This window comes from Mobula birostris, chromosome 2 (genome assembly GCF_030028105.1).
Source record: "Mobula birostris isolate sMobBir1 chromosome 2, sMobBir1.hap1, whole genome shotgun sequence".
Taxonomy (NCBI): domain Eukaryota; kingdom Metazoa; phylum Chordata; class Chondrichthyes; order Myliobatiformes; family Myliobatidae; genus Mobula; species Mobula birostris.
In genome coordinates, this window is record NC_092371.1 from 105,713,623 (window position 1) to 105,736,846 (window position 23,224).

Consider the following 23,224-nt stretch of genomic DNA (forward strand, 5'->3'; position numbering starts at 1 on the left):
ATCTCCTCTGCATGCTCTCCAGTGCTATCACCTCCTTTCTACACTGTGATGACCAGAACTGCATGTTGCAAGCGTGGCCTCGCCAAAGTGTGATACAATTGTAATGTGATCTCCCAATAACCCTTGCTCCCTACGAAGGTGAGTGAGTCTGCATTACTACTTCTTCACTACCTTGTGTCAACATTTCCCGGGAATGATGAACTCATTCCCCTACATTCCTCGTACATCAACATGCCTGAGGTCACTGCTGTGTACTGAATCCACCTGGCCAATATTAGTCCACTGTATACGTATTCCCTCACACGTGTTTGGATTGTTCTCAGATGCTGCCTATCCCAACAAGCAGTTCCACTGTTATATTTCAGATTTGCAGGATCTGCAAGGTCTAATCGTGAACACTGCTAATGGTGAACTGAAATCGCAGATTTCTCTGTGCTGCAGAATCTGTGACTATAATCATTACCATTGCTAAACTGAATGCCATGATACCAAAGGACAGAAATTAATCACAAAACATTAGCTGCTGGAAAACTGGCAAGCGGTGCGTACTTGCAAGTGACTTTTGTGTGATCGGCAACCATGTCCCAATGCTGCTGATTGTTCGAGACCTCGATGTAGAAACTGTAGCTGCGGTCATCACAGTCCCATAGGAGCAACCTGAAGGGGAGAGAGAGACATCACATCCTGGATCACGGATGGAGGTATGATCAGTACATCTGCAGATGACACGAACATTGGTTGCATTAGGTTGCCCAAGGCTACAGGAAGATCCAGTCAGATGGAAAGTTGTGCAGAGCAAGTGGGTGAGGAGACAAGGTCCCACATGATAGGCTGGTCCAGAAGGTTCAATCAGATGGGATCTGGAGTGAGCTGGCCAATTAGGTACAGAATTGGTTTGATGGGAGGAGTCAGAAGGCGGTCGTTGGTTGTTTTTTAGATTGGAGGAGTGTGATGAAGGCTAGCTGTGTGCTTCAAAAGTCCATGCTGGGCCTATTGTTTCTCATCTCTGGATAAAAACGTACACAGGTAAGCATGTGGATTACATTAAAATAGGTAGTACAGTAGACAATGAAGGGGGTTATCAAAAATTACAGGGGGATCTTGACCAGCTGAGTAGATCGGCTGAGAAATGGCAAATGGAGCTTCACATAAATACATAGGTTGCATTTTTGAAAATCCAGTCAAAGTAGGACTTTCAGAGTCAATGGCACAGCCTCAGGGAGTGTTATAGAACAGAGGGACTTTGGAGTACAAGTCCCCTGAAGTGGATTCATAGTTGGATAGGATAGTGAAGAAGGGTTTTTGTCATGCTGCTTTTCATCCGTCAGGACATTAAATATAGAAGTTCGCAGTTCATGGTGCAGTTGTACAGGAACTGCACGGAGAATTGTGTTCAATTTTGGTCATCCTACCATAGGAAAAGATGCATTAAAGGTTTACAGTCATAGAGTTATATGTTCAACTGATCCATGCTGACCAAGATGCCCCATCCATTTGCTAGCACTTGGCCTAAATCTTCTAAATCTTTCCAATCCATGTAACTATTCAGTGTCCAAAAGATGTTGCCAGCACTTGAGGGAGTGAGTTATAGGGAGAGGTTGGACAGGCTAAGGCTTTATTCCTTGGACCATAGAAGACTGTGGGATGACCTTCTCGAGGTGTATAAAATTATGATGGATGTACATAGGGTGAATGCATTCAGTTTTTTTTTGCAGGCCTTGGGAATCAAGAACAAGAAGGCGTAGGTTCAAGGTTAGAAGGGAGAGATTTAGTAGGAACTTGAATGGCAACATGTTTTACACAGAAGTTGGTATCTATGTGGAATGAGCTTCCAGAGGAAGTGGTTGAGGCAGGTACATTAACAACTTTTAAAAGATTGTTGGACAGCTACATGGGTTGGAAATGTTTGGAAGTTTATGAAACAAACACTAGCAAGGTAGATCTAGCTTGGATGCGACTTCCTGGTTGATATGGACTAGTTGAGCTGAAGGCCTCTACTATCAAGGTTTATAAGAGTATGAGGGGCACAGACAAAGCAGGTGATCATAGCTTTTTCCCCCATAATGGCAGATTTTAAAATAGGGGGCACAGGTTTAAGTCATGAGGCTAAAGGTTTAAAAAGACCTGATACATAAAAGGATGATGGGTATATGGAATGAGCTGCCAGAAGAAGATAGGCACAATTACAATGTTTAAAAGACATTTGGTCAGGTACACAGACATAATATGTTTAAGGAGGTTATGGGCTAAATGTAGGTAAATGGGGACTAATTTAGGAAAGCATCTTGGGTGGCATGAACTGAGGGCTTGTTTCTGTGCTGTACTACTTTAGGGCTCTACAAGAATTAAGTTCCATCTGCCATTGCAATTAGAGCCATAGAGACAACCCAGAAACAGGCTCTTCGGCCCAGCATCTCCATGCTGATCTTCAAGTACTCATTGATATTTATCCCATTTACCAGAACTTGATTAGGTTCAGTACTTCTTCTCTTGTCAGACTGGCTACAAAAACTCTCCTGGATACATTCCATCTCCTCTAAGTCTCTTAATCTTGAGGTGATCCAAGTTAACATGGGGAAATTCAAACCAGCTGTCACTATAATCCTGTTACTTCTTACATCTCTCTGTAATTTGCCAGCACTTCCATCATTAGCTCTGGTGGGCCATTCTAAACACCCACCACTTCTATCACTACCTCTGGTCGCCCATTCTAAACACCCACCACTTCTATCACTACCTGTGGTAGCCCATTCTAAACACCTACCACTTCTATCACTATCTGTGGTGGCCCATTCTAAACACCCAACACTTCTATTACTAACTGTGGTGGCCCATTCTAAACACACACCACTTCTATCACTACCTGTGGTGGCCCATTCTAAACACCCAACACTTCCATCATTAGCTCTGGTAGCACATTCTAAACACCCACCACTTCTATTACTACCTCTGGTGGCCCTTTCTAGGCACCCACTACTCCCCGTGTGGGGAAAAAATGTCCCTCAGCTCCTTCAAACTTTCCTCCTCTCACTTTAAATACATGTCCGTCCTCCTGGGAGAGAGACCATCTACCCTTCAACGCACAGGCATTGTGGGTCAAGGGGCTTGGGATGCCGGTAGAACACACAGAGGAAAGTGATCACTATTCTTCAGTGCCTAAGCTCTACCCTTGTAGACTCATTTGAAAAGATTTCTACAACATCCTCCCTCATTACTGTAGTAATGTATCCTAAATCAATATTGCATGCCAGCTGCTCTCTTATATCTATCCCCATCACACCTGAAGCTACCAAACCCAATGTTTATTTATGAAACACTGGTTAGACCACAGCTGGAATATTGTGATTAGAAAGATGTGAATGCACTGGAGAGGATGGCAGATGGTGACCAGAGAGATGATGCTCGATTTTGAGCTGCTCTTTATTCATAAGCACCATAACATTTAGGTTTAGCTAAACTTGCTGTACAGCGTGCAATTCTGGTTAGCTGTAACAGAAAGGATGTGCAGACAGTGACAGAGTGCAGACAGGTTCACTGGAAGAGGTATCTAAAGCAACCAAACACAGGTGAGGTTTCGGACGACTGGAGGATAGCTAATGTCATTTAGTTGTTCAAGAAAGCCTCTAAGAGTAATCTGGGTAACTATAGGCTGGTGAACCTGTCATCAGTAGAGGGTAAATTCTTCTAAGGGACTGTATACCTAAGTATTTGGATAGACAGGGCCTGATAGTCAACATGGCTTTGTGTGTGGCAGATCATACCGAACTAATTTTAAGAGAATTTTTCGAGGAGGTTATCAAGAAGGTTGATGAAGGAAAGGTGGTGGATGTTGTCTACATGGACTTCAGCAAGGTCTTTGACAAAGTCCTGCATGCATAGGCACCAAAGAGAGGACTGTGTGTGGAAGTGAAGACATTTTTGTAAGCTCTCAATAAGCATGATGTGAAAAGCAATAATAATACTACAGAGGATAAATTCCTACAGTGGGAAGACACTGAACCTTGTTTATGGAGGCCCAGGTTAACCAGGGATAATGAGTGTGGATATGTTCATGAGAGGGCCAAGGAGAGAGTGGAGGGAAGGAAGAGGGGAATGAGTAGATAACTGGGGAGGAGGAGAGGGAGCAAAGGAGAGATTGGAGGAAGGGAATGGATTGGGGTAGGTGCGGGTGGGGGGAGGGTATGTTGCTTATCTGATGTTATGTTCCTGTGATGCTGCTGTGTGTAACTTTTTCATTGCACCGGTGCACACATGTACTTGTGTATCTGTCAATAACCTCAGCTGTGACTTTTGATACACGTCACATAGACACACGTGCACCACATACACACAGATCACATATTGCGTGGGCTTTATATACTAGACACTATTACCTCATGGAATCGATCATGAAGGGCTGTGCAAGCTGGATCACAATGGCTCCGCTTCCCAGCTGATGACAAGTGTATCCAGAATCCCAGTCATAGTTCTTGGTATCCCCATTTAAGAGAGCGTTCCGACTACGACTCACTCCTTCTATCACTGTGGCACTGGCACTGACAGTTGCCACATTCTCTGTGGGAACTAAGACATCATTGTGTTAAATATTTTCAACATGAGCCCGGGTGAATGAGAAATGATAGAGAGCTGCATACATGTAAAACTCTGCAGGAGGTGAAGAGAAGTGCTGTAAACAGAACGTGTTAGCATGGTCGACAGAACAATATCACAACTGGAGGGGATGTGACTTCCCGTCCTTAGACTTCCCTTCAGACTCTGTACACCATTCCACAGAAAGAGCAGAGCCTAATACACTGCAGCCACAGGGCTGAAGTGAATAGCCTGGGCTCCGGGGAGAACTAGAAGAAAGGTGAGGATAATTTCAGTTGAACTATAAATGCTGAGTTAGTGCCTGCACATCCTGCAATGAATAAATTAAACAGAACGGGTACAGTGCCGAAGGAAATGAACTGAAGATGGAGAGTTCCAATCAAAGTTGTACCAATAGGTGAGGAGTCTACACTCCAATCTCACAGGACCCAAAGCATGTTCAGTGAAGGCTGATCGGGTGTATAGCACTGTTGTTTCTAGGTGTCAGTGCGTGATCACCTCCAGAGAAACAGACTGAAAAGAGAGCACGCTGCAGTTCTCAACAGCTCAGGCAGCAGTCAGAGTATTTCACAGGAAAACGCTGAAATGTTCACACTAGCAGCAGAAATAAAAGCAAAGCACACAATGTAAATGCTGTGGATTTGTGTGACAAGAGGGAGCTGGGTGGTCTTGTGCATGATTTACAAATGCAAACATTCAAGTGAAAGTAATTCAAAAATGAACAATATTTTTGCATAGCAACACATACAAAATGCTGGAGGAACTCAGCAGGTCAGTTAGCATCCATGAAAATGAATAAACAGTTGACATTTCATGCTGAGACCCTTCTTCAGGACTGGAAAGGCAGGGGGAAGATGCCAGAATAAAAAGATGGAGGGGGGAGGGGGGAGGAGGATAGATAGAAGGTGATAGGTGAAGCCAGGTGGGTGGGAAAGGTAAAGGGCTAGAGAAAAAGGAATCTGATAGGAGAGGAGAGTGGACCATGGGAGAAAGGGAAGAAGGAGGGGCACCAGTGTGAGGTGATAGGCAAGTGAAGAGAAGAGGTAAGAGGCCAGAGCGAGGATTAGAAGAAAAGGTAATGGGCAGGGACAAAATATTACTGGAAGGAGAAATCACTGTTCATGCCATCAGGTCAGACGCTACCCAGATGGAATCTGAGGTGTTGCTCCTCCACTCTGAGAGTGGCTTCATTGTGGCAAAAGAGGAGGCCATGGACTGACATGCTGTTTCAGGAATGGGGATAGGAATTAAATAGGTTGGCCACTGAGGAAGTCCTGTTTTTGGAGGATGGAGTGGAGATACTTGACAAACTTACTCCCAACTTACATCAGGTCTCAGCACTGTAGAGGAGGCCACATAGGGATCACCGGATATAGTAGATGTCCCCAGCAGACTTATAGGTGAAGTGTTGCCCTGCCTGGAAGGACTGTTTGGGACTCTGAATGGAGGTAAGGGAGGAAGTAAATGGGCAAATGTAGCATTTCTGTCATTTGCAGGGATATGTGCCAAATGGGAGATTAGTGGGGAGGGACAAATGGACAAGGGAATCACAGGGGGCGATCTCTGCAGAAAGATGACGTGGGTGGGGAGGGCAGTGTAAAGATGTGTTTGGTGGAGGGATCCCTTTGGAGATGGCAGAAATTGCGGAGAAGGATGTGTTGGATGCAGAGGCTCATGGCGTGGTAGGTGAGGACAAGAGGAGCTCTATCCTTGTTAAGGTGGCTTGAAAATGTGGTGAGCGCAGACGTCCGGGAAATGGAGGAGATGCGGGTGAGGGCAGGATCAATGGTGGAGTAAGGGAAACTGTTTTTTTGATGAAGGAGGACACCTCTGATGTCCTGCAAAGGAAAGCCACATTCCAGGAACTGATGCAGTAGAGATAAAGGACCTGAGAAAATGGAATAGTATTTTTACAGGAGACAGGGTGGGAAGATAACTGTGGGAATCGGTAGGTTATTCGGTAGGTTCTTGATGTCAGTAAATAGTTTATTGACAGAGATGGAGACAGAGACATAGAGAAAGAGGAGAGAGATGTCAGAAATGGACCAAATGGATTTAACAGCAGGGTAGAAGTTGGAGGTAAAGTTGATGAAATTGACGAGCTCAGCATGGTTGCATGAAGCAGCACCAATACAGTAATCAATGTAGTGCAGGAAGAGTTGGGGAGCTCTACCAGCGAAGGCTTGGAACATGAACTGTTCTACATAGCCAATGAAAATACAGGAATAACTGGATCCATGTGGGTGGCAATGGCTACCCCTTGAGTTTGGAGAAAGTGGGAAGAGCCAAAAGAGAAACTGGTGAGGGTGAGGACCAGTTCTGCCAGACAGAGAAGGTTGATGGTGGAGGGGAACTGCATGGGTCTTATGTTGAAATAGAAGCAGAATGGTTTGAGGCTTTCTTGATGGGGGGCAGACGTGTATCGGTGTCCCCCGTTTTTCGAACGTTTGCTTTACGAAACCTCATTGTTACAAAAGACCTACATTAGTTCCCTGTTTTCGCTAACAGAAGATGTTTTCACTGTTACGAAAAAAGGCAGCGTGTGGAAAAAGCAGCGCGCGAAAAAAAAGCAGCACGCACCCCGAGCAGCCGCTCTCCCCTGGATTCAGAACGGCATTCTCGCCGGCATTGCTTAAACACATGCCTGTGAGCAGCCGTTTACAAGATGAGTTCTAAGGTATCGGAAAAGCCTAAAAGAGCTCGTAAGGGTGTTACACTTAGCGTAAAACTAGATATAATTAAGCGTTTGGGTGTCATTATACACCAGTCATTGAAAGTGGGCATGCAGGTACAGCAGGCGGTGAAAAAGGCAAATGGTATGCTGGCATTTATAGCGAGAGGATTCGAGTACAGGAGCAGGGAGGTACTACTGCAGTTGTACAAGGCCTTGGTGAGACCACACCTGGAGTATTGTGTGCAGTTTTGGTCCCCTAATCTGAGGAAAGACATCCTTGCCATGGAGGGAGTACAAAGAAGGTTCACCAGATTGATTCCTGGGATGGCAGGACTTTCATATGAAGAAAGACCGGATGAACTGGGCTTGTACTCATTGGAATTTAGAAGATTGAGGGGGGATCTGATTGAAACATATAAGATCCTAAAGGGATTGGACAGGCTAGATGCAGGAAAATTGTTCCCGATGTTGGGGAAGTCCAGAACGAGGGGCCACAGTTTGAGGATAGAGGGGAAGCCTTCTAGGACCGAGATTAGGAAAAACTTCTTCACACAGAGAGTGGTGAATCTGTGGAATTCTCTGCCACAGGAAACAGTTGAGGCCAGTTCATTGGCTATATTTAAGAGGGAGTTAGATATGGCCCTTGTGGCTACAGGGGTCGGGGGTATGGAGGGAAGGCTGGGGTGGGGTTCTGAGTTGGATGATCAGCCATGATCATAATAAATGGCTGTGCAGGCTCGAAGGGCCGAATGGCCTACTCCTGCACCTATTTTCTATGTATGTTTCGATCGTGGTGAATGATGTAAGGACAAAGTGAGTTTGGCTTGTGAAAGATGATGAAGATGATGTTGAAGAGGTTTTGGCATCCCATGACCAAGAACTGATCGATGAAGAGTTGATGCAACTGGAAGAGGAAAGGATAACAATCGAAACCGAATGCAGTAGTGAACGGACCGTAAAGTGAAGTCGTCCAGGAACTGAATGTGAAGCAACTGCGTGAGATTTTCACTGCAATGATAAAGTACGACTTTAATTTTGAAAGGGTACGGAGGTTTAGGGCATATTTGCAAGATAGTTTGAGTACTTACAAAGAACTGTATGATAGAAAAATGCGCAAGGCTAGCAGTCAAGCATACTGTCATTTTTCAAGTCTTCCACATCAGCCACAGCAGACGACAAACCTCGACCTTCAACATCGAGGCAGGCAGACATAGAAGACCTGCCTGCCCTGATGGAAACAGATGACACCTCAGTGTCACACTAACTCAACCCCCGGGCCGCGGACAGATACCAATTCGCGGAGAATGCAGCGGTAGCTGGGAGGTACCCAGCACGTCTTTAAGAAAAAAGTTGAGATAAACAAGCTAATTAATTAGGTGCCACCTGGCATGTAATTGTCGGCACAGATCAGAGACGATTGCCGATTGCGTTGCCTCTGATCTGGGTCGACATTTACGTGCCGGGCGGCACCTAATTAATTAGCTCGTTTATTTTGGCTTTTTTCTTAAAGATGTGCTGGGTGCGTCCTGGCTACCGCTGTACTCCTGCATGCTTCGCAGATCGGTATCGGTTCGCTGCCCGGAGGGTGGGGGCCACAGCACCACCCCAACCTCTGATGACTCAGCCTAACACACCATCATCAGTGTGCTCGATGTCTTCCCGATTCCCGTAAGTGATACTACACTGTACATACATTATTTCTACTTTATATAGGCTGTGTATTTTTATGTGTTATTTGGTATGATTTGGCAGCTTCATAGCTTAAAGGTTACTTGAGAGAGTGTTTTGCCGAGAGCGCTTGCGTGAGATTTTCACTACGGAGAACAGTGCAGGCAATGATTGTAGAGAAGTATTTCTACTTTATATAGGCTGTTTATTTATCATATCATTCCTGCTTTTACTATATGTTACTGTTATTTTAGGTTTTATGTGTTATTTGGCATGATTTGGTAGGTTACTTTTGGGTCTGTGAACGCTCACGAATTTTTCCCATATAAATAAATGGTAATTGCTTCTTCGTTTTACGACATTCCAGCTTACAAACCGTTTCATAGGAATGCTCTACCTTTGGATGGCGGGGGAAACCTGTATAGGGACATTCTTGATGAAAATGAGGTGGTCAGGGCCAGGGAATTGGAAGTTGTTGAGGAGATCGAGAACATTTGAAGTGTCGCAGATGTCGGTGGGAAGGGACTGAATGGAGTTCAGGTATGAGGACACGAGATCAGTGGGGCAGGAGCAGGCAGAAACAATGAGTCTACCCAGACAATCAGGTTTTTGGACCTTGGGTAGGAGATAGAAATGAGTAGTGCAGGGTAAAGGAACTGAGTTTGGTGGCAGCGAATGGGAGATGGATGAGGTTAGTGATGGTGTCAGAGACAATCTTATGATGGTTTTTAGTGGGGCCAGAGACGGAGGTGACGGAAGAAGACATCAACGTCGTGGCAGGCGCAGAACCCACTGAGGACAAAGGGGGTCAAAGGTAAGGCCCTTGCTGAGGACAGAACGTTCTGTCTCAGAGATGGGAAGGTTGAAGGCTGGTGAAGACATGGCAGGGATTAAAACTGGGATCGGTTGGGAGTGGGGGGGGGGAAGGAAGGACAGTTGGTGGTGTCAGAGGAGTGGGGAGGAGTCCTCTCAGTGGGTCCATACTGGGAGGACTGTAAACGGAGCTCGAAGTCATGTATTGTGTATATGGGGCTTTGGTCAAACCAAATCTGGAGCACTCTGTACCACTTAAATGGGACATCAGTGAGACCATATTTGTATTACTGTTCACTATAAATTCCAATGGTGATTTGCGAGTGGTGTGAGTGTAGAATGAGCTGCCAGTAGAAGTGGTAGATATGGGTTCATTTGTCACTTTCACGAGAAGTTTAGATAAGTGCATGGATGAGGGGGGAATAGAACACTATGGTCCAGGTGCAGGTAAAAAACCAGGTCAGCACAGACTAGATGAGCTGAAGGACCGGTTTCTACATTGTAGTGCTCTGTGAGTAAGGTTTACCAAACTGATGCCTAGAATGGCAGGTTTTCTTATGAAGGATGGACTGCCTAGATTTGTATCAGCTGCACTTTAGATGAAAGAGGGTATGCTTGATTAAAGCACACAAGATCCAGAAGCAAACACATAAAATGCTGAAGGAACTCAGCAGGCCAGGCAGCACCTATGGAAAAGAGTAAACATTCAATGTTTTGGACTGAGACCCTTCATCAGAACTGGAAAAAAAGATGAGAAGTCAGAGTAAGAAGGTCGTGGGAAGGGAGAAAGAAGTACAAGGTAGTAGGTGATAGGTAACCGGGAGAGTGGGAGGGGTGAAGTAAAGAGCTAGGAAGTCGATTGGTGATCGAGATAAAGGGTTAGAGAAGGGGGAATCTGATAGGAGAGGGTAGAAGACCATGGAAGAAAAGGAAGATTGGGGGGAGGGGAGGGAGCACCCAAGGGAGGTGATGGACAGGTGAGATAAGGTCAAAGAGGAAAATGGGAATAGGGAACAGTGAAGGCGGGGGGGGGGGGGATGAGGGGGCATGACCCGAAGTTTGAGAAATGGGTGTTTATGTCATCAGGTTGGAGGCTACCCAGACAGAATACAAGGTGTTGCTCCTCCAACCTGAGTATGGCCTCATCGCAGCAGTAGAGGAAGCCATGGACTGAATGTCCGAGAGAGAATGGGAAGTGGAATCGGTGGCAACCGGGAGATCGCACTTTTTCTGGCGGATGGAGCACAGGTGCTCCCAAACTATGTTGGGTCTCATCGATATTCAGAAGGCCACACTGGGAGCGCCAGGTTCAGCAGGTGATCCCAACAGACTCACAGGTGAAGGGTCGATCTCCTAGAAGGACTCTTTGGGGTCCTGAATGTTAGTGAGGAAAGAGATGTAGGGCAGGTGTGGCACTTGGCAGTTTGACAGGGTGGATGTGGAGAGGACATTTCCTATGTAGGAAAATCTTGAACCATAGAAAAAGTTACACACCCATTGAGTCCAGGCCACCCATTTACACTGATCCGACATTAATCCCATTTTATTCTCACACATTCCCGTTGACTCCCCCAGGTTCTGTCATTACTCACATCATAGGGATACATGGAGATAATTTATAGCAGTCAATTAACATAATAATCTGCAAAACTTTGCGACGTGGGAGAAAACCGAAGCATCCGGGGTAAACTCGGGGAGTGTGCATACTCCACACAGAGGAAGTGCTGGTACTGGCCACTGAAACTGTGAGGGACTGGCTGTAACTGCTGATCCATTGTCCCATCCCCACTTGAAAAAGACCCATTAAATCACTGTTGCTCTACTTGCTTGTGTCTGCCCTCACTCTGACAGTGGAGGAGGCAGAGGTCAGATGGGTCAGTGTGGGAATGGGGGGAGTTGAAATAGCTTGTAACTGAGAGTTAGGGATAGTAGAGGAGGCTGAGGACAGACTTATCAGTGTGGAAATGGGAAAAGGAGCTGAAAAAGCTTGCAACTGGAAGCTGGGGATAGGTGCTTTGCAAAATGGTTGCCTAGTCTGTACTTGGTCAAACATATGTAAAGGAGGCCACATCATGAACATCAAATGCAGTCAGCCAGGCTGGAGGATTCTCTTGTGAATGTCTCCTTCACCTGGCAGAGTTGTTTCAGACACTGGATAGCGATAAGGGAGGAGGAGTAGGAACAGTTGTTACACCACCTATGGTTACAGGGGAAAGTGGCGATGGAGAATGGTAGGTGAAGAGGGTGAGTGGCCAGGCAGTCATGGAGAGAATGGTCCCTGAGGAAAGCCACAAGAAGGGTGGGGGTGGGGGAAGAGGTGGCTGGTGGTAGGATCACGTCGTAGCTGGTAGAAGTGGTGAAGGATGACATGTTGGATGTGGAGACAGAAGGGGTGAAAGGTGAGGACCCAGAGGGCTCCATCTCCATTGTAGTTCTGGAAGAGGAGGATATTCCAGATCTTCTGGAAAAGAAAGTCACATTCTGAGAGCAGATGCAATGGAAACAGAGAGATTGAGAGAAGGGGATAGTGTCCTTACTCTGGACAGGGTGGGAGTGGGTGTTTTTATAATAGACATCAGTGGGTAAGCTTGTCTCTTGAGGTGGAGACAGAGAGATCTAGCAAAGGGACAGACAATTTAAAATTAGTCTAGGTGAATTGATGAATGTGAGGGCAGGGTGGAAGTCGGTGGCAAAGTTGATAAGCCGGTGTGGTTTCTTGCATATCGGTGAGACTCGATGTGGATTGGGAGACCACTTTGTCAAGCATCTACGCTCTGTCTGCCGGAACAAGTGGGATCTCCCAGTGGCCACCCACTTTATTTCCACTTCCCATTCCCATTCTGATATGTCCATCCATGGTCTCCTCCACTGTCGGGATAAGGTCACACTTAGGTTGGAGAAACAACACGTTATATTCTGTTTGGGTAGGCTCCAAGCTGACGACATGAACATCGATTTCTCAACTTCCAGTAATGCCTCTCCCCACCCCCACCCCCTTTACCAGTTCCCATCCCCTTGTCCCTCTCTCATGTTATCTCCTTGCCTGGCCATTGCCTCCGTCTGGTGATTCCCCCCACCCTTTTTTCTTTCTTCCATGGCCTTCTGTCTCTTTCATCAATCAACTTCCTAGTTCTTTGCTTCATCCCTCCCCCTCCAAGTTTCACCTATTCCCTGGCGATCCTCTCTCTCCCCTTCCCCCACCTTTCAAATCTACTCATCAGCTTTCCTTCCTCCAGTCCTGCCAAAGGGTTTCGGCCCAAAATGTCGACTGTGCTTTTTTCCATAGATGCTGCCTGGCCTGCTGAGTTCCTCCAGCATTTTGTGCATGTTGCTTAGGATTTCCAGCATCTGCAGATTTTCTCTTGTTTGTAAGTTGATAAAATTGTTGACTTTGTTCACCTTTTCCATCCCTTCTCCGCCTATTAAGTACATGTTATCCTCACCCACCCGGTCCCACCTGCACCTCACCCACCTACATGAGTTTCTTTCTCATGGTTTACTCCTCTCTTACCCCCCTCACTCAATTCAATCCTCTTATCACTACAGATTCCAGCACCCATGTCCCTGGATTCCTTTTACTAGTGTAACCTGATACAAACCAAGTGATCCACTGCTCCTTCCAACTGTACTGGCCACTTTCAAAATGCAAGACTGTTTAATGTTATTTCCTTTGCACACTTGTAAAGATTGAAATAATTATTTCTCCAGATCCGATGCAACACAGAAAAAAAAATAAGATAAAGAACCCAATAATAAAAAACCACAATAACTAAAAATACATAAGATAGCTTATATACAGTATATAGATGGCTTGTACTGTATGTCCATAAAATGACACCAAACACAGGACTGTTTGTACATAAGGTGACTGCCAGGAAATGATAAAGTAGTGGTGTTTGGGGGTGTGGAGAGGTGGGTTAGTGGGTGGAGGTGTTAATCAGTCTTGCTACTTGGGGAAAGTAACTGTTTTTGAGTCTGGTGGTCCTGGCATGGATGCAACAGTCTCCTTCCTGATGGGAGTGGGACAAATAGTTCACGAGCAGGGTGGGTGGAGTCTTTCATGATATTGCTGGACCTTTTTGCACATAGGTCCTTGGTGTTAGTGATGCGCTGGGCAGTTTTGTCTACCCAAGTCACGATTACAGCCACACCTCAGCAGCTAGCTCCTCTAGAACTCTGAATGCAGTTGACGACCTTTGCTATCACTGATGCCTGGGCTCCTGACCTTCTCAATAGAAACAGCTTGTCTTTACATACTTTTTGGAATCCTTCATAATTCTGATCACTGCCACCTACTTCTCTGTTCTCCCTATGAATGGAATTGTAAATTTTCCTGCACCCTCTGAGACCTTTTTATCATTTTGACTGCATGCCCAGACTGGCCACAATGAAGCAGTGTTTGCCATTGAACAGTAGTTTTGTGGTTTTGGACTCTCTGCTGGTTAGACAAGATCTACATATTGCTTTTGTGGCTTCAGTCTGCCAGCAATTTCAATGATCCAGGCACCAACACCCCCAGGTCTGTGTGTTCCTGCAACTCCTTAAACATTGCACCTTTCTCATCACGTTGCCTCTCCTGTTCTCCCCACCAACATGCATCACATTGCACTTCTCTGTGTTAAATTACACCTGCCACGTGCCTTCTTTTCCCACATTATGTCCATTACCAGCTTTCTCATTGTTTACCACACATTCAAATTTTATATCACCTGTAAATCCTACTTCAAAGCCAAACTTTCAATACTTATTAGTGAGAGCAGTGATTGTACAGCTGATGCTGAGGGAAGTCTATTGCATACCTTTCTGCAGCCAAAGGAACAACCGTCTCCAGTTTCAGACCCACACTGCCACCAGGGGAAGTCCATTGCACACCTTTTTGCAGCCTGTGGAGCTACTATTCCCTGTAAGTGTATCCAGTTTCAAACACACACTGCCGCTGTTCCTCCTATGCTAAAGGATTCCATTTTGCTGACAAGCCAGCAATATAGCACACTCGGCAAAGTCTTCCCAAAGACACTGACTGCATTATTCTAGTTGTGCCACTTTGTAAGTTTCCCAATGCTGTCAGTTAAACTGGAGTTACTTCTAAAACCTTTGAGCTAATGCTCCTTTTATAATCCACATGTCCAACTAACATTTTGTTTTGTCTTGGGTTACTATCCTAAGCACTTTCCTCACAGTGGGTCTGTGTTTGATCCGTTTCTAACCTCCAATCCCTCTGGCACCATTCCAATTTCCAATGAGAATTGGGCGATTACGGCCAAGGCTTCTGTGATTTTCATCCTTGCTTTCTTCAGAAACTTCTGATGTTTTCCATCTAGACTTGGTGAATTTGTTATCTTAAATAAATCCTATCTTTCCAGGTGGATAAGCTACCAAAGACAGCAAGTGTGAAGCATGTCTCATTTGCTGGGGCATAGCTGAGATATTATGGTGCAACCTTTGGAACAGTGTGTGATATGGTATATAATAATGATGATGATACTGTGTGTGACACTGCACATAATGATGACAGTACTCTGTGCAATTCTGCTAACTTACACTGCAGGAATGTTGGGACTGCACTGGAGGGAGTGCAAGGGAGATTCACCAGGATGTTCCCTGACATGGAGGCCTTTAGTTATGAGGAGAGACTAGAGAGCCTGGGGTTTGTTTTCCTTGGAGCTGAGGAAGCTGAGAGGGTACCTGATAGAGGTGTGTAAAATAATGAGGAACATAATTAGTGTACACCTTCAGTAAGAGACCTTTCCCCATAGCAGCTGTATCTAAAACAAGAGGGCATGGGTTTAGGGAGAGGGTGGAATCTCAAATGCACTGTCTGAGAGGATGGTGGTGTCAGAGGCTCTCACAGTAAATAAGAAGCATCTGTTTTTGCTCTTGGATCATTAAGTGATGGAAAGAAAGAGTCTGAATGCTGGAAGGTGGATGGGTGATTGTTGGCCAATACTAACACAATGGATCGAAGAGCTTGTTACTCTGTTGTGATTGATATTCCTATTTACCTGTATGCATTCATATTCTCTCTCTCGCTCTTACTTTTCTGTCGCCTTCTGTATTCAGGCTGACTGCATGTTATTAGCTGGTCAGCAGCACCTGACTTCATGCCCTATTAAATCACTTCATCATCTCCTCTCTTTCACTTCAATCCTGTCTTTTTCGAGAACTATTTAAAAACTAATAGAATTACAGTCAGCAGTGCTGAAGTACTCCCCCATTGACACTTAAATCATTTCCCAACAGGAGTTTCAGTGTTGCCCTCTCTTTAGAAGAGCCATCTACATATTGCTGCAGAAAATCTGGACGCACTCAACAGATTGCCACCCACTGAATCCCCCGGCACAGTGGCATTCCTTCTCAATATGAGAAAGGTTAAATATCACCTACTATTAAAACCCTATTGTTTTTGAAGCTCTCTGTGACCTCTCTAGATATTTGCTCCCCATTTCTTACTGAATGCTGGTTCCTTAAGATTTCATAGCCAGGGACGGTAGTGGGGATGCGCTCCCACTACCTATTAAATGCTCTCAATGGCATGCATCTCAAGTACCCTCTGATAAACAGGTCCAACTCCTGGTCTTAACGTATGCTTAGCTACTAAACCCACAGAACAGTTTCTACTGACAGCAGAAGGGGCAAAGGTGTGTTATTGGCATCTTAAAACCACTTACTTTGGGCTGGTTTGACAGTTCATCTAAGAGAAAGAAATTCTGATCTCAAACTTCCACTAACATGTGGCTATATTATATGGGGAAGGTTTCAGGAGTAAACCTGAAGGAAAAATCTGGAGCTGGAATCTCCAAGGCAGTCCTATGTTGAGTTCAATGCTGACAGGCAACTCCTGAAACACGGCTAGTGCCAAACTAAATCAGTCTCTGCTGATCGTTTGGATTCATCAGCTGCGTGGAGGGAGGGAGCCTGCTGCATGGGCAACAGTTTGCTCTCCACATTGTACTGCCTTGGCTTGCGTATCATGGAGACAGTTAGGATGCAACATCCATGGTCGACCTCGATCAATGGAGGGCCTCATACTAGGGTCATTCGTGTAACCCCAAAAATGTGATAATTCCCTTTTGTTTCCAAGTTCCAACTATGTAGTCTCACTGGATTCATCCCCCAGAAATATCCTCCCTAACTATGGTTGTGATGCTCTTCCAAAGCAGAAACACAACTCCTTTTCCTCTCTTAACTCCATTTCTATTTCTATCACCCCTGCAGCAACTGTAGCCCAAAACACTGAGCTGCCAGTCCTGCTCCTCCCTGAGCCATTTTCTACAACAGCTACCATTAGGGAGCTGTCTTCAGAAACAGCTTCCTTCTCTCTGCCATCAGATTTATGAACGGTCCATGAACCCACAAACATCCGTGAAACCCACTCTTTTACACTATTTATTTATTTTGTAACTTATAGTAATTTTATGTTTTGTACTGCAGTAAAACAACATTTTTAGACATATATCGGTGATAATAAATCTGATTCTGATCCATGCCCTGTGTTCACCTGCCTTACCTTTCAGACTCCTTGCATTGAAATAAATGCAGTTCAGTCTGTCACTTCCTGTCCTGCCCCGTCTGTGTTGACTTCTGGACCTGCTCACTTTAACTTTGAGGTTTGCTTCAACTTTTTCATCAGTGAGAGAGGACTCAAGCAAAGAAACAGGGGTGAGAATGTTTGAAATGAGGCTTTGCGTGACCATGAGTCTGGGGCTTGGTGAATTGGTCAATGAGAGTTGAACAATCCTCCAGCACAGGAACGGGTCCTCTCGGCCCACCTTGTCTGTGCCGACCAGGATGCCCAAACGCACAAGTCCAATTTTCCTGCAATGGGTTTGTATCCCTCTTTGCCTTTCTCATCCAAGAACCTGTCCAAATGCCTTTTAAACTTTGCCTGTGCAGCTCATTCCAGGTAACCACTATCCTTTCATTTCTCTCCTCTCGCTCTGAACATCTGCTCTTTAAGTTCAAGCCTGCCCTATCCTGGGGGTAAAAAACACTTTCTATACTATCTCATAATTTAATTCCTCATTATTTATAGACCTCTATAAGGTCACCATCAGCCTCCTGCATTCTAGTGAGAATACAGCCAGTCTATCCTAATGAAGGTCTTGGCCCGAAACGTCAACTGTCTACTCTTTTCCACAGATGCTGTTTGGCCTGCTGAGCTCCTCCAGTATTTTGTGTGTATTGCTCGGATTTCCAACGTCTGCAGATTTTCTCTTGTTTGTGACCAGCCTATACAATCACTCCTTATAACCATAGTCCCACCCCAGCCCTATTCCAGGCAACATCCTGGTGAATCTCCTCTGCACTCTCTGGAGTGTGGCGACCAAAACCAGGGTTTTAGGACCATGGAGATCTTCGGCATTCCTCAATGCAGAAGTGCCATAGGCATGGATGGACGTGGGTGGTGGTACAAAGCCAGCCTTAGTAAGGAATGAAGCTATTCTGGGGTCACCTTGGACCTTAAGGTTGTGAATAGCTTGGTTCAGATGCAGCAGTGATAACAAAACCTAATGAAGAGAAGCACAAGTGAGTAAAAAGCATCTTACCCAGCAAACCTGAGTCCAGTAAGAAGGGCTTGTTGCTGTACATGCATTCAAAGGACACCAAGTGGAAAACCTTGTTCACTGTGTTGTGCGTCCCAACAATGCGAATATATCTGTAAAGAAATCAGCTCAGCATCAGAAAAACATTGGTCTGAGATTCTTGCAGACCTCCTGAGGACAGCCTGCTCTGAGGGAATTAATACTGGAAAATGAAAATTGCATTTAGGAATCTGAAATCTAAATCAGTCTGCAGGGGATGCCATGAACTTCCTGTTGCAGCCACTTGAATTCTCTCTCCCACTCTGACTTTCAGATGGTTATAATGGCCATAAAGCAAGCTCAAGGGACAGCCTCTCATCTTCTATCTGGGCACCTTGACTTACTGTTGAATTCTGCAACTTCAGGCAACATGATTTCTCTGTCAGGATTGTCTGTTTTGCTTTTCATTTTCTTCTGCTGGCACTGCAGGGCATACAGAACCTGATTTGCCGGACACACCCTCCTACTCTGCATTTCACAGCTCCAACGTCCTTCTGCTGGCTCTGCAGGACAGAGAGCCTGACCTGCTGAACACACTTTCCTACTCTGCACTTCACAATTCCTACATACTTCTACTGATGTTCTCACTCCCTAGATGCTCCTGTTCTCTCAATGGCTAAATAACCCTGGTTACAGCTTACCCCCATGGTCATTCCCACCCACCTCTCCCCCCCACCCTCCAATACAACTCTCGCTGCAGCTTGGCAAGATCCTTCTGTCTCCATGTCATTTCTGGGATTCACTCAGTTTCCCTTCCCACAGATGCTGGCTGACCTGCTGAGTGTTTTCAGTGTCATTCACAAATGTGGAAGGACAGAGGTGAGAAAGGGAAGCTTTCTGAAGATCTTTCAGCACCTTACCTTGTTCTATCATTCTGTGATACTGACATAGAACATATAATACTACAGCACAGTACAGGCCCTTTGACCGACAATGTGGTGCCGATCTTTTAGACCATAAAACTATAAGACATAGGAGCAGAATTAGGCTACTTATTAGGCCTCCTTATTACCCCTCTCAACCCCAACCTCTGGTTTTCGCCCCATAACTTTTGATGCCCTCTTCTAATCAAGAACCTATCAACCTCCGCCTTAAATATATTCAATGACTTGGTCTCCATAGCCTTCTGTGGCAATTGTCTCTGTTTCAAAGTACTCTAAGAGCAATCTAATCCTTCCCTCCTACATAGTCCTCCATTTTTCTATCATCCTATCTAAGATTTTCTTAAATGCCCCTAAGGAACTCAGATAGGCACATGGATGACAGTAAAGGGTGGCTGTGTCTGATCCATGCAGCCATTGCCTCCCATTCCCTTAATGTTTAAGTATCCAGCGGTGCCTGTGACCATGAGGATTAGCAGCTAGTCGACAAACCAAACAGCAAAATGACAGAAACCAGAGCAGAGCCAGTGAACAGTTACACACCAGGAGGCTGAGAACTGGCTCATCATTTGAGTGCTGGAAAGTAAGAGCAACTAATTGAATCACTCAGCTCCTGTCCTGCTGGCTTTTGTTTAAAATGCAAGCTTAAATGTCACTTCACAGTGCTGCTGGGAAGGGAGTCCTGGACGATGAGGGATCATGAGAGGGAGCCCTGGACAATGAGGGATCGGGGGAGGGAGTGCTAGACGATGGGAGATCAGGTGAGGGAGTCCTGGACGATGAGGGATCAGGGGAGGGAGTCGCAAATGATGATGGATCATGGGAGGGAGTCGCAGACGATGATGGATCAGGGCAGTGTGTCGCAGACGATGGTGGATCATGGGAGGGAGTTGCAGACTATGAGGGATCTGGGGACGGAATCCCAGATGATGAGGGATCAGGGGAGGGAGTCGCAGACGATGAGGGATCAGGGGAGGGAGTCACAGATGCCGAGGGACCGGGGAGGGAGTCACAGACTATGAGTGATCTGGGGAGGGAGTCTTAGACGATGAGGGATCTGGGGACGGAATCCCAGATGATGAGGGATCAGGGGAAGGAGTCCCAGGTGATGAGGAATCAGGGGAGGTAGTCCCAGACAATGTAGGATTTTGAGGGAGCCCCAGATGATGAGGGATCACAGGATGGAGTCTAAAACAATGAGGGATCATGAGTCCTAGATGATGAGGGATCATGGTAGGGAGTTGCAGAGGATGAGGAATCAGGGGAGGGAGTCCCACATGATGAGGAATCAGGTGAGGGAGTCCCAGATGATGAGGGATCGGGAGAGGGAGTCCCAGATGATGAGGGATCGGGAGAGGGAGACACAGATGATGAGGGATCACAGAATGGAGTCTGAAACAATGAGGGATCATGACAGGGGGTCCTAGATGATGAGGGATCATGGGAGGGAGTTGCAGAGGATCAGGAATCAGGGGAGGGAGACCCAGACGATGATGGATCATGGGAGAGAGTTGCAGATGATGAGTGATCAGGGGAGGGAGTCCCAGATGATGAGGGATCAGGGGAGGAAATCCCAGACGATGAAGGATCACAAAAGGGAGTTTCAGATGACTTCTCCAAGATGGCTTGGTCCCTGGTTTGGAGAGGAAGCTGCAGATGGTGGTGTTCCCCTGGACCCATTGCCCTCATGCTTCTTGTTGAAAGAGGTTTTGAAGTTGAGGGTTAGTGCATGAGAGTGCTCTCCACCGTCTGGTGGAATACTCCTCCAACACACAAGTTCTACACCATGCACCCCATTCGGTACCTGCTACCTCCATCACTGGTGCATAGTGGCATCTACAATGCACCTCCTCTGTCAAGGACAAGCAGCAGTGCAGGGAACACCTCCAGCGGCAGGGTCCCCTCCAAGTTGCACACCTGGGAATATATCACTATTCTTTCAATGCCAGAGGGTGCGAATCGTGGCACTTCCTTCCTGACAGCAGTGCGGAAGCATCTTCACCAGCGCAACTGCAGCAGTTGACTAAGGCAACTCACCTGCACAGGACAGGCACACAAATGTCCAGAGAATAGAAGGACAGAGACATTTTGCAGGCAGAAGAGGTTAGTATAATTTAGATGTTTTATTCATCTGGCACAGCATCGTAGGCCAAAGAGCCTGCTACCATGCTGTACTGCTCTATGTTCTACCTCCGTTACTCAAAAACAACAAATGTCAACCACCGTCAAGCCCCAAAATTTGAAACTCATGTTGTAGTGTAAGGGAAGCTGTCATTTACCCTGCCGCCCTCACCCCCACTCACCAATTTCATGGAGCGTTTTCGCACTAACTATGATGACCCCACCAACCCCATGTACTAGCACGTGGGCCCAGTCCCTTCATCTAAATACTGACAAGTGTTACTGTCATATCCGTTTTTACTCTTCCCCTTGCAGACTAATCTACACACCTACCATTCTCTGTGTAAAAAAGATTTGCTCTGAATACCTCCTTTAAACTTTCTCCTTCTCACCGTAAGGCCATGCTCTCTAGTGTTTCACATTTCCACCTGGAAACCAGACTCTGTCAGGTCATACCATAGCTTCCGATGCTCCAGAGAAAACAATCAAAGTTTGTTTGGCCTCTACCATTACTCTCTGACAACCTCAACATGTGATTCAATCTTCAGGATCAGTCTCTACGAGGGACCTTGTTAAATGCTTGACTGAAGTCCATATTTATGACATTCACTGCCATACCCTCATCGATCACGGTCATCATCTCCTCAATCAAGTTTGTAAGACATGACCTGCTCTGCACCTAACCATACTATCAATCTCAAATAAGTGCATGCTTTTCCAAATCTGATATATCCTATCCCTTAAAATCTTCTCCAATAATCTCCTACAACAAATGGAAGACTCACTAGCCTATAATTTCCTGGGTTGTCTCTGATGCCTTTCTTAAACAGAGGAACAGCATTACTATTCTGCAGTCTTCTGGTACCTCACCTGAAGCAAAAGTGGTGCAAGGACTCCATCAGGACCCCAGCAATCTTCTCCTTGGAGAGATTCCCATTAGGTCCCATGACCTTATCCACTTCAATGTTTTTCAAGCTATCCAACAGCTCCCTCTTCCTAACAAAGACATGCCCTCATTAATCTTAATTCATATCCTTTCGATGCAAAGTACTCATTAAGAACCTCTAGCTCCAGGCATAGATTCCATCTTTTGTGTTTGAGTAAGCCTACCTTCTCTCTAGTTATCCTCTTGATCCTCATGTCCATAAATGCCTTGGGATTCGTCTTAAACCTACTTGAGTAAGCATACCCTCTCTCCAGTTTCCCTCTTGATCCTGACACCTGCATCAATGCTTTGGGATTAGTCTTAAACTTACTTGCCAAGGAGATATCATGGCTCCTTCTGGCCCTCCTAATTTCTTGTTTAATTTCTTTCCTTATTCTTTGATACTCCTCGGGCTCTGTTCGAGTTCCCACTGCCACTGGCGCCATAATGTCATGAGTCTTACATTTGTTTACCTGCCTCATGTGGGCTCTGCCTTCTGTAAAAATCCACGTAGATGGCATTTGCAGCATTTTCTCATTAATCATCCTTCCTCATTACTTCATCAAAGCATTCAATCATTAGTCAGGAGTGATTAGTAATCATTGCCACTGCTCCTGTAATTTCTCAAGGAGGTTATTACATCTTTCTATGATTATTTCTTCTGAAAATTGACCTGATGCCAGAGGTGACCAGTGTAGGCTGTTATCCTCTCAATTGAGAGTTTACCCACTGCAAGAGGTAACGACTCTAGACTATCCCCTTCTCTGCTGGAAGTTGACCCACTGCCAGAGGACATCAGTCCAGACAGTCTCCTCTTCTGAGAGTCAACCCATTGCTAGAGGAGACCAGTCAAGAATATTCCCTTCTCTACTGAGTCAATCCACTGCCAGAGGAGACCAATCTCAACTGCGCCCTTCTCTACACAGAGTTGACCCACTGCCAGAGGAAACCAATCTAGACTGTGCCCTTC

The 23,224-nt window shown here is 45.8% G+C and overlaps 1 protein-coding gene across 1 annotated transcript in view; it reads right to left on the reverse strand.

The window, feature by feature from the left end:
- LOC140210782 (BTB/POZ domain-containing protein 9-like) overlaps positions 1–22,276 on the reverse strand; it is a 37,961-nt gene extending 15,685 nt beyond the window's left edge. Inside the window, exons 1-4 of the mRNA XM_072280065.1 lie at positions 22,200–22,276; positions 18,292–18,401; positions 4,374–4,563; positions 550–657 (exon numbers count right to left, since the gene is read on the reverse strand). Coding sequence (XP_072136166.1) covers positions 550–657; positions 4,374–4,563; positions 18,292–18,401; positions 22,200–22,276 — 485 coding nt within the window. The remainder of the gene's footprint in view (positions 1–549; positions 658–4,373; positions 4,564–18,291; positions 18,402–22,199) is intronic.
- Positions 22,277–23,224: the final 948 nt, after the last annotated feature.